General features: G+C 49.0%; 1 protein-coding gene across 21 annotated transcripts in view; it reads right to left on the bottom strand.

Annotated features, from left to right (window-relative positions):
• The window catches only part of LOC143522031 (neurexin-1a-like), a 245417-nt gene that overhangs the window by 98493 nt on the left and 134424 nt on the right, over positions 1-12500 (bottom strand). For all 21 annotated transcript variants that reach the window (XM_077015672.1, XM_077015699.1, XM_077015724.1 and 18 more), the window contains one exon: positions 912-1093. In XM_077015672.1, the coding sequence (XP_076871787.1) occupies positions 912-1093 (182 nt within the window). The remainder of the gene's footprint in view (positions 1-911; positions 1094-12500) is intronic.

Genomic DNA, 12500 nt, shown 5'->3' with positions numbered 1-12500 from the left:
CTTTGATCCTGGTGAGTGTGTGCATGCGTGTGTTTCCACGAGAGCACTTACCGCAAGCGCTCCATGGGCTCTTGGCTTTAAGGAGTGTGTGGTGTGTTTGTTTTGCGTATTGTTTAATGATCTCGTCATCCAGTCAAGCCGCTCCAAGTCCAGTCCTTACTGGGGCCGACATACCAAACACACTCAACACCAGGGTTCCTGTACTGCTTCCTTTACGGGCAACGCCAATGTCTGCAACTCAACATGGGTCCTGGCTTGTGTGTGCACGCATGTGTGTGTGTGTGTGTGTATGTGTGTGCGTGTGTGTGTGTGTGTGTGTGCTTGTATGTTTTCAATGCACTCACTGGTGCTCCTAAATGCATTTTACCCATGCATTTCCTGCATTGCATTTACATGGTGTGCCTGTGTGTGTGTGTGTGTGTGTGTGTGTGTGTGTGTGTGTGTGTGTTGTGTGAGTGGGAGTGAGTGGGAATGAGTGAGCAAGGGAGGTGAGTAAACAGGCAAACAGAATTACAGGCAGGTCAGAGATGCGTAGAACAGCCCCCATTACCATAACACCTTCCCCAGCTCACAGGAGAACAGGAGCAGGCACCAGATAGAGAGAGAGAGAGAGAGAGAGAGAGAGAGAGAGAGAGTGCTACCATTACCCATATAAGCAGGAAGATGTACCACCAAACTCATCAACACTGCCATTTTAACTAAACATGCGACTGTTTAACAGCTCCAGCTCCTGTTTCCTGTCTGTGACAGCACTGCACTTACAACGCAACGCAGAGGACGTAGGAGCATAACTCACATAAGCACCGCAGCCTTCACCGCACTGCAAAGCTTTCCTATTGTGTGTGTGTGTGTGTGTGTGTGTGTGTGTGTACAATCGTCGGCGGTAAGGTGGGCGACGGGCGTTTACTCACAATGTGGAGCTTGAGATAGTCCCCCAGGCCCGAGGAGCTGTCCACACGGATGAGCAGTGCATCCGTCTGCTGGGTGCTGAAGCCCAGTGCCAGCCGGTCAGCTCGAGTGCTGGGCCGGTCATTGGGGGGCCACGTGTACGTGATCCACCCGCCGTCCCGGCCGAAAATGTACGTCGTCCCCGCTGCAGTGGTCCAGTACAGAGACAGGGAGTGCATAGAGAGAGAGAGAGAGAGAGAGAGAGAGACAGATATATAGAGAAAAATAGAGATATAGATGTATAGAGAAAGACAGAGAGAGAAAGAGAAAGGCAGGTGGTTAGTGTATTTTCACTCGTTCACCCTCCTGTCATGTTAGGGAAAAAATCCCAAGAACTCCAAATGCTGTAACAAAACTGCTCAAAATGTACCATGTTCATTTCTGGGGCGAATGAACCTAAAGCCAGTTCCCATCGCCCAAGAATAACGAAGCACGAGACTGCTGTAACAGCAGAGTGGTAGCACACAGCCCAGTACATTTCAATTAGCCACATCAAAGAGAATGAGGGCTTAAAGCCTATTGGCACAGTCCTCTTAATTCATACCGCTGATCCCCACGCTGCACAAACCAGTGTGAATTTTCAGCTCCAGTGAACATGCTCGGCTGGGCCACTAGCAAACGACTGCAGCCCTCCCCACGCCGGCGCACTTGTCAGGCACCTCGGAGAACAGCCCGACTACCAACAGCTGTCTAGGTGTGGGGGGCCTCCAGTAGGACCCGCAGGCATGTAATACAGAACGGCTCGGGAAATAGAAGCAGGCCGGCTCAGCGGGTGGGGAGCGGTAGCGGCGGACGAGCGGCTCTCTCCCGCGAGCGGCTTTGCGCTGTCACACCGCGGGAGTTCCGTGTCACACGAAATACGGAATCGGCGCGAAATTAGAGCGTACGGGGACGGAGATATAAATAAGTGTGTCAGGGAACAAACAGGTGTGGCATGTTTACATCTCGGCCTGACTCCGGCTAACCCCAGACCCAAGCTCACCATGCCCGAACCAGTGTTCAGAAACCCTCCCGAATGTTCAACAAGAACTTGAAAAGTTTCTGAACTCGGGGAGCTCAAGTGTGGGAGATGACGGTGGTGTTGCTTCTGTGAAGGAAAACAGGAGGTGTCAGTTATGAGATAAAAAAAATATTTGAAAAGCTGAATTAGTCTCGTTAAAACAGGTTCGAATGGTTGGCAAGGAAACAACGCTTCCTAGTGCTGGTGACTATGCACATGGACTGCAGTAACGTGTACCAAACTGATAACGGCGTGAGCCAATCCTAACGTGATGTAGATCTGATCACAGTCCTGGACACAGGTGCTCCTCTTGCACATACAACATTTAACGTGTGCCTTAACGTGTGCTTTGTTTCGGTACCAGGTGGGAGAAGGAGAAAGAGATACAGGGAATTAAACAAATATTGACAGACAACAGTCATGTGCTGCATGCCTGTGAATCGTTTGGCTTTCAGCTTGTGGACGAACACACAGTTAGCGAAGCAGCAGGCAGTCTGGGCCAACGCCAGCTTCTCCAACCACAGAGCCGGGTGCCGTCTGCCTTGCCACAAATACGGCACGGGGGGAGGCCGTGGGCCCGCGGGCCGGCTATGGTAGCGTCTACGCATCGACGACGGCATCCCGGTGACTCTCACCTCCTGGAAAAGCACCTCATTGAGCAAGATCAATAAACGTGCATTGCACGTATTTGTATATTTGCCTCCCGTTGACATCAGGAAGGCGAAATATCCAGCCGCCTCCTCTCTGGCTGCCGGCCCTCGGTCAAGCCACACCCACTGCCAGCCCCCCTGTTTGAGCCACGCCCACAACACCCACGACAGATGAGGCACCCTGCACTGGAACAAGCGGCGGGAGGATGGCGTGAAGGCCTAGGGCTAATGGAAGCTGGGGCTTTATGAAGCAGATTTTCACCCCACCCCTACATAGACCTAGTCAGATCTACTCAGCTGTATTACAGTTTGGCTATACTGATAAAGAGCACAGATGTTGATTTCAATTACAAAATAGGAGTTGTGTTCACTGACACAATGTTGGGAGTAACTGTATAATTGTACTGCGGTATAAAGGGAAAGTGGTAATACAGCATGCCTTCCAATTTAACAAAGCCATGGCCTCGCCAACCCCCCCCCCCCCTCCCAACCACACATACACACACACACCAGGAGTTTCTCCTGCTCCTGCTCAGTGTAATTAAGTCCTTTCGCACAATGTCAGTGGTTAGAAGGACCCTCCAGACAACTTTTGGCCAAGTACTGACTCACTGGCTCAAGCCTCGGGTGACAACCTCCATGCTGTTGACACCCTGCACAAGCCGGGCGTTCATTTACACAGTCTGACATCGTAACAATAGAGGAGGCACCATGCTAATGCACACCTTGGGCAGGGAGAACAGACCCGTCGACTTGCTTCTGTACCTTGCGTGGCAAAACCCTTTTAGCCGAGGATTATGAGAAAGGACCACACATTATTGGACGAGTTTTTAGTGACACACAATAAGATAAATATGCTTTAGAGTGAATTCATGCTACTAGAAAGAAGCTGAAAACTATAGCGGGAAAAACAGGCACTGTTTTCAGGATGGATTCGATATTTTATATCCCAGTCCTTCATGAAATCTATCTGAAATCCCTTCTATTGACAAACATTTCACATCGGAATGCCTAGTAAGAAGCTGCAGGAGGAGTAGCTCGGTACTAACTCAGTAGTAAGTACAAGTTCCTCAGTGCTAACTCAGTAGTAAGCACAGGTTCCTGAGTACTAACTCAGTACTAAGCTGACAACTGATAAGTTCATCATCAAGAACGCACTGTATCTGATAAAAAAGCAACACAACTTGTAATGAGGTACAGGATGAGAACCAGTGAACGTATAAAACGCTCTAAAACATCCCACGCAGCCAAGGACCTCACACTGGTGACTCGTCTTCCAAGCTTTGCATCTCACTGCTGTGCCCACAGAGGCAGAAACCTGGAGGACAATAAACGCCTCACACGCCTCTGGTACACGGGTGTGAAATCCTGCTCCTGCAGAGAATAATTATCCCGGTCCTGGTTGCTCGGTCTCCCGGGATGCTCGCTCCGATATGGATCTGTTGTAGTCACTGGATAGTGTCGTGGAGGAAACACTACTCTCTCTGACTGGTGGCTGTTGAGTTGAAGCCTGTCTCTGGGTTCCCCTCCTCCACCACACTCTCACTCGCTCTCTCCTAGCCGGCAGTGGAGAGCAGCGATTAACGCAGAATCCAGATTCAAGGGTACAAGGCCCTGGAGTTACCGAGCGACAACAGTGCGGCGTGTCGGACAGGGGCGCCCCTGCCCACTACGGAGGAGATCCGAAAAGCAAAGACCCCCCCTCCCAGGGATCAGGAGGTATGCTCCTTAACGAAGCCCAACTCCTTGACGAGCTGGCTGATTAGCATCTCAAACACACCTCGGCGATTGAAGATGGGAGCGAGCAGAACACGGCCGAGCGAGATGGCGGGACACGTTCCCGTTGAGCTCTGTGCCTGGGGTCAGTCGCTCAGTCTTTTTTCTGACCTCTCTTGCTTTAACTGTGCTCTGCTAATGAGCTGCACATTACCAGTGCTACCCAGAAATAGAGGGGGGAGGGGGGTGGCAATTAAAGCCCCGCCTCTCTGATGGAAATGAGATGAAAGCGGCAGCTCAGCTTTCGGAAGGCACCTACAAGACTTAATTAAGTCTAGCAGACGTTTTCACGCTGACGCGTAGGAAGCGGTGAAGGTAGGCGCCGGTTCGTGCACGCCCACATTACCATACCCGTTAATTCACACATAGACGTGTGCGCACTTCTGAGAAATGGGCCGTGCCCTCATCGGGACTCTTCTGAAGCAGCATTCTGATCGCCAGAGCTTCATAAACAAGCGTAGGCATGGAGCCCCGAATGAACATTTAGCGCAAAAAGGCGGATAGCTTGTGCGCCGTGCCATTGGGAGTTGTTGAAACCTCGATAACAGAAGAAAAGAAACTAATAACAATGTATGCTTCATAATGATTCTTCCTCCGCGTCACGATTCTTCCTCCATACTTGTCTGTGTTCTTCATGGCTCCTCTGGCTACGTTCTACGTTCTACGCTGGATGCTCTCTAGACTCCGGAAACTGTTCCAGGATTTGCTCCTCACTAGCAGATGCGTCTATCAAGTCCACTCCCAAATCCCACTGTAAGGACATGGATGGAAGTATTTTGTCTGGCTATTTTTAGTCAACTAGACAAATGCTGTTGCAAGCTAAATACGTGGCAACCCCATTCCCTCTCTCCCGCTGTTAATGTTAATGTAGTTAACCTTATTAGAAGGGCTCCAATGTTCCCGCATGGTTTAACGGTAACACACACAACACACATAAGGTTACTGCATGTGTGTTCACAAGGAGGGTCAATGACTAATTGAGGACCGGTTTAAGTTTTTATAATTCAGCTGGTATTAGCAAGCTGTGAGCCATAGTGGTTTGGGACGTCACGCTTTCTGTGAATAATTGCCTCACAAATCTGCTCTAACATCTAAAATAATGTAATACAAGAATGATCAAAACACCAGCCATAAACACATAACACACACGTACAGGGTTAATGCGGCACATATTTAGGGAAATAAACAAAATTATACAGTATATATACCATGTTAATATATAGTAGGCCCCCATTGTTTACTCCAGTGTCCTAAATTCTAAAATGCAAACATAAAATTGTTTTACGCAGTAAACAGTGCATTACGGTGCTATAATCTAGTATCTATTCCAATCCCCCCCCCCCCCCCCCCCCCACTGTGCTGCTATTGGTTACAGTGTGGGTGTAAACAGTGAGTGTATCTCTGGCACTTCAGAGGCCATTATGATCCCTTCATAAAACTTCTGCCGGGGTGCGGCTGGCTTCCCGGCCCACTCCTCTTCCAGAACTGGTCATGTGACCGTCCCCCCGGAGAGTCTCCCTTCTGTCCCACTCATGCAGGCCATCACTCAGAGTGATGGATGTCCGCCTGAACCTCACCAAGCGTGCCAGCCCAGCGCTTCTGCCCCTCAGCCTTCCTGCCGGGGACTAAATCACGAGCCTCTAGGCCAAACGTTACGTTCTGTCACCTGGCGTGCGACGCTGTTGCGTTCTGACATGGGAACGCTTGAGTTCGCATTTTTGTTCTTGCGCAGCTTTGTGCCAAACGTGATGATTCGTCGCATGTGTGTGTTGCATGTGGCTGTTTGGCATGCTGGAGGTACTCGGGGTGATGTTTTCCCGCTGCGTTGGAGCTGGCTGAATGAGCAGGGGTCAAGGAGCAACCTCGGCTGTCCTTAAAGTCATTTTCGCAAGCACATCCATGAGTCATCATCAACCGATGTTCTATAACTTCATAAATCCTTTTCAGTGCAAATAAACAACATGGACATTAAATCAAATTTAAGCAAATTATTTTTTTCACATGAAGGAAGTACTAGCCTACTCATTAACCAGAAAAGCCAATTAACAATGTTTTAAGTGTTTAACTGTGTTTTAATTGTGTTTTAGCGTGAACTCAATCCTCCAGGAGCAAGCCACTGCCTGCCTACCCCAAAAGACCCACATCTGGTCCTCAGATTCCACCTGAGCCAAGCAGAGCCCCGCCCCATATGGAGCCCCGCCCCACACATAACCCCGCCCCATTCCTGCTACAACCGCAGCCCATGCTAGTCCCTGGATGCTAGCTACTAAACGTCCATGTGTTTGCCTATTAAGTCCCAGACTCCAGGTCACTCACCCCCATCTACTGTGCTGATGGACAAGGAGCACACACCTCCCACCAAACCCAGAGCTCTAGAAAGCGGTGGTGTCTGGCTAAATTGATGCTCCATCAAATCAGCCATCCCATAATATAGCTAACATGGCAGCAGAATGCTTACAGAGAAGGGCCATCTTGAACCCTCAGAGGGCAATATCCACACACAGGATCGAAACCAGCTCAAACAATCTAACAAGCTCACCCCATCCACCACTTTAAAGACCCTTTAACGACATTGGCTAGTTTTTCTCTTGGCCACGTGCAATAGGGGTATTTTCTCTACTAGACACAATGGCTGCTGGGCACTGGAGAGAGAGAGAGCAGGGTTGGTCAGTGGCTCCTCTGATCCAGGATCAGCCTCAGTCAGGAGAAAAGGCTTCATTCTCCCAACCTGGAGATTTCTGGTGCTGGATGCCGTGTTCCGTATAGACGTCAGTGCTTCTTCGCCATCCGAGTAGCAGCTGGTCGTACATCAGCTGGAGTGAGAAAATCTGTTGTAGATGGATCAGGAGAGTAGTGGTGGCCTACCACAGAAGACCATTGTAGGGGGGAAGAAGTGTGACCTTAAATAGGGCTGTAAAATACTGTAAAGTCCTTCTGGCTTGATCAAGGCTCGTTGCATGTGTTACGACCAGCACACCTGGTGGTGTGATAATGAAGCCACCGTGAGCCTGGCTTAGCTGTGCAGAAAATCTAATGCAGAGTTACGAGCATATTCTGAGCAGCTCTGAGAAATGAGCCAGTGTCTGAAATGATCCGGAGACGTCATTTGCAACCATCACACATGTACAAACATGGTGAAGGGAACCGACAAGAGGGTCAGCCTCTTATACTGTATACATAGGAGCCAAACATCAGTCATTGTGCTTCTCCCAAGCCCAAGCAAACTGGGCGATGAGGAAGAGACATCTACAGATAGGAAGCTGAACTCACATATGTGCATCACACACTGGGATATCAGTAATACTATTGGATCCTTGATATAAATCACCCATGCCATATATTTTGGGGTTGTTGGATAGACCATGCAAAGCCTGAACAGAATGCACACTGTCAGTAAGCGTCTGCCCCATTACTAATAGTCGATTAAGTGTGTATTAAGTGGACACGGGGCTAAGTTAATTTGCAGCTCGGCCCAGAGTTCGTTTCTTCCGGGGTTAATGGAACTGCCGCTCTTGTTCAGTGGCCCGTGCAAACAGACCTGGCCGAGCTAAATGGCGAGACGAGGGAGGACGAATGCATCTTGGCTCCTGCAGAGCGAGGGTGCACCAGGGTGGAGCTGTGGGCCTGTTCTAGTTCCTCAGAGCACCCCCCACCCCCCGCCCCCCACAACAGCACAAGTGTCGACTAATTTCCACCCAAGGGGGCAGATTTGTGTGAAAGCTGAGGAAATGGCAATCTCACTTAGATGCACACCCTTTACACACACACACACACACACACACACACACACACACACACACACACACACACACACACACACACACACACACAAAACCACCCAACCGACCACTGCCACCATGCAGACTGTCTCCAGGAGAGATTAGAATGCTACGTGAATGCTGTGGTGAGCCAGAGCTACCGTTGCTGACAGACTGAATTGTATTAATTAACCTGTCCAACCGTGAGCGCCTGCTCCCTATTGGCTAGGTAATGCTTCCAGTCGCCCGCAGCCAAACCCAAGCTCTCCGTACCACCGGCTTCTGTTCCACTATCTGCTCCGGTCTGGCTTGCTCTTTTCCTGGAGTTCCCCCATCGCTCTCGCCTCGACGGCGTTTAACCCCAGAACAGACAGCGCTGGCGTGTTTTGCCCAAACCCTTCAATGACAAATCGCTCCTTTGTGGTTCATTGCTGAAATGATGGGGGCAGCATCCCCCATTTGTCTGATCAACTTTAATTTTTGTAGCTTTCAAAACCTCACACCCCTCCACCACGGTTTCTTTCCACCCCCCACCACCCTGTCTGTGCAGCCAACAAATGTGGTGTTCGCCAGTAGTTCCAATTACCGAAGAAAGGAAAAACACGTGATGGAAGAGAGAGGAGATAATTACACGGAGGAAGCCGGCCGGAAAACACGAAGGTGATGCGAGGTGCTGTGAGGGAAAAGCTGGCACCGACGTGAGCTCACGGATGATGAACGCTCACGGAATCATGCTGTGCCTCTTGCGCAACTCCAACCAAAGTCGTGAACAGCATCACAGGTGGGAGGAGCTGTCCCTACGGATTGGCGGTGGACCCTACCAATGGGGGAAGGGCTGCTCGTCTTTAGCCTGGAAATGCATCTTTCGTACCTAGATCCAAAAGATCACGACCCGCCCTGTGACGGTGCTCACGTCATCCGTAATATTCATCAGATCGTTTGCTCTTCTGTCTCCTTGCATGGCCATGTGATCCTTGAAGATGATGGGTGATGGGAAATACCAAGAAGGAGACAGAGGGACTGTCGGTTGACACTGGAGAGAAATTGTCAGCAGGTCGGGACGTGTAACATGCACTAACACCTCAGGGCTTGCCGTGCCAACTGGGAAAAAGCCAACTCTGGGGAGCACGAGGATGAGGGCAATGCGTAACTCTCCCTCTGAGGAAGGCTGACTTTCTTGGGCACAGGAAGAACCTGTGATCTTCTGCACCAGGCGTGCAGGGGCATGCTACATCGTGTCCCTGAGTGCACATGTCACGTGGTGGACGAGAGACAGGGAAAAGGACAAGGCCATGTTCATCCAGTTCATCAGCCTGCCAGAAGAGCTTCTGAGCTAACTAACGTGAACTAATGTGAACTAACGTGAGCTAACGTGAATTAAGGTGCGTGCGTGGGTCCTGAGTTTCTGTTGCAGCACTCAAACGACTAATTTGATCTAATTCATGGGCATTTCATGGCATTTGTTTTTGGGCAATCAGATTCCTTACTATCTCGTGAATAAGCGGGAGTCAGGTGGCTTGTCTTTCATCCCCTAAACATTTGCTAATCATGACCCAGGAGAGACTAAAGTGTGTGTCTTTAATTGCTGGATTAAAAATCCTCCTCTTTAGCTTCTGTTGCTTTTCTTTGTAAGAAACCCTGCACCAAATGGGATAATGTTATTTAATTAGCTGCATAGCTTAAGGAAATTAATGTTTTAAAAGAGAAACATGATGAAGAGGAGAACATTGGTGGACATCACTAGGATCTGTGCTCCTGTGGTTACAGGGAATGCCGTTTGGTTGAGAGAGAGATGGAGTGCGCAAGAGTTTACATAGCGGCACAAATCTCACATATGTGAAATACATTTAACGCAAAACACCTCTAAATATGTCTAGGCATGTAAAAAGATCTCCCTCCTGCATGAGGACCATTTCTTCTTGCCAGCACCTTAAACCGAACACAACGAGCAAAAATACACACGGGCTCGGGCGCCCACGCTCCCACACGCAACCCCGCGCGACGTAGCGGATAAGCTGAGAACCGAGGCGTGTTGGGGGAGCGCAGCTCGGCGCTGGAGGAGACGGCACGCTAATATTAGGCAGCGTTTAGGTGGGATTGGCTGGCGCGCGCGTTTTATCAGCGCTTCCCAGCAGCGCAAGAGGCCGCAAAGGTGACGTCCCCTCCCAATCCTATTAGCGCGGATTAGAACGCGCCTTTCCCTCCGCCCCCACTCCTCCGCAGGTGTGTGATTGGACCGCGCCCATAAAGAATAGTAATGACATCGACGACTTTTTTTTTTTTCCTTTCTCGCTGCATCACAAAGGACTTATTTGGTTAAGCAGTTCGGTGTTGTTTCTTGATTCTCACCCTCCAGAAAACCAGTTGATGGGTAGAGAGACGGCGAAAGCCCCTGAGACATGGCTTCAGGAGGCATTCCGGGTGTGTCTGCCAGGATTAGCCAGGGGGAAAACAAATAAGGCCTTTCAATCAAAGCTAATCACTGCTGGAAGGGCGTGAGCTGTAAAAAACAAAAATATCCCCATACTTCGGAACATGCTTTCTTAAAAAAAATCTGAACATTATGTCACAGCGAAACTGAGAGGACAACTTTTAATGGAACGATCCTAAATAAATAAATATAGCTTAATGACGAGAAGAAAAATGGCCATTGCCCAAAGGGCTGCACGGGGTGCCTGCCAGCCAGACACCGTGAGCGCTCTCCCAGATGCCGAAGTGACCTTACTGGAAGAGCGGATTCTGGGTATTGTGTTCGAGGTCACTGGTCCCGGCTCGAGCTGTGTTTGAACCCCTGCCCTTTGCTGCCCCACCCGCCCTCCCTGGTGACCTTTCTGCAGTCCGTTATTAATCAGGTCGGCTCGGAAAGGCCACAGCGTTCCAGTCGCAGTGAGAAAATGCGACTGACACACATGGGGGATGGCTTCGTTAGCAGCATGTGTGCAACTCAACATGTGTTATTTATTTTGTTGTTTTGAGGCTTTGCTGTTATACAAGGTGCACTTTTGAGACCTCTGCAGTCCTCCCAGGACTGTTTTCAAATGGTCCTTTTCTAGCAGTTTACGAAAAAGGTAGTAGGTTTTCAATTCCATGCAGAACTGAAGTGCTCACATGTGTAACTGAAGTGTTCACAAATGTAATTGAAGTGTTCGCAAGTGTATCGGAAGTGATCACACGAAATTGTTGTCTTCACATGGGTAATTGTAGTCTTCACATGTGTAATTGTAGTCTTCACATGTGTAACTGAAGCATACTATTTACTCAATTTACTTACTCTAATAAGCAAGTTTGTTATAGTTACATTAAAGTCGCATTACATGGAAATCAAAGAATGGACAAGTGTGATTATTAATGCAGCAGCTAAATCATTTAAGAAGGAGAGGGTTACTTCTCGATCCACCACATGTTCATAACAACGCTCTCTATAAACAAGATGAGCACAGCTATAAACAAACAGCACGCGGTCAGAGCAGTACACTATAGGCAAATGAAATCAGGTCTAATGAGACACACTCATTACCACCATCTTTTAATTCACTACCATTACACCTGCAAACAAACAAACAAACAAACAAAAATGTTACTAATCGGTAAGGGTTGGAGGAGGAAGTAGGCCAAAGGATGAAGAGGGCCACAAAGACATAAAGAAGGTTACCAGAGCAACAGGATGTTTCCGAGAGATGTTATTTATTAGTTGTGCAAGTTCCTCTGAAGCACCAGAGGAGGCGTGACATGAAGGTCCCCCGTCCGACCTGGCAGGTCGCTCCACAAACCTCGTGTACCGCAATGCAATTTTGACTACGTGTACATATTGTACTACAGTATACTGCAATTACTCCCTGGAATCTTCTTCACACACACACACACACACACACACACACACACACACAACACACACAGGTGACTAACTGATTTCCTAATGTTTCCTGTAGTCATACTTCCTACATATCTCTGCTTGTGTTTGATATGTACATTTGTGAGGTGTGTGTGTGTGTGTGTGTGTGGTGTTGGTGTGTGTGTGTGTGTGTGTGTGTGTGTTAACTACAGCATTTCCCCGTTAGTGTATTTGCTGTGTTATTTACACACATGACAGTGTGATGGAGATGATACTGTACTGAGCCTCTGGCTGGGAATGTGTGTGGTGTATCTGTAACAGAGAACACAGTTATGGAGAGATGGAACCACTTCTGCTGCACCTCAGCATTTACTGATTAGAGTTTTATATGCTTCACATTCCACTTATGTATCTCCGCCTGGCAAAAATAGAGAGAGACAGAGAATGGCTGATCAGAGAGAGAGAGAGAGAGAGAGAGAGATTTAGATTATGATTCAGAGTCTGCCTTGTGGGTATTGAACTCCCTCAATTCAACC

Source organism: Brachyhypopomus gauderio, chromosome 1 (assembly GCF_052324685.1).
Source record: "Brachyhypopomus gauderio isolate BG-103 chromosome 1, BGAUD_0.2, whole genome shotgun sequence".
Lineage (NCBI taxonomy): Eukaryota > Metazoa > Chordata > Actinopteri > Gymnotiformes > Hypopomidae > Brachyhypopomus > Brachyhypopomus gauderio.
The sequence above is the reverse complement of the archived record's forward strand: the minus strand, read 5'-3'. Positions and strand labels throughout refer to the sequence as shown.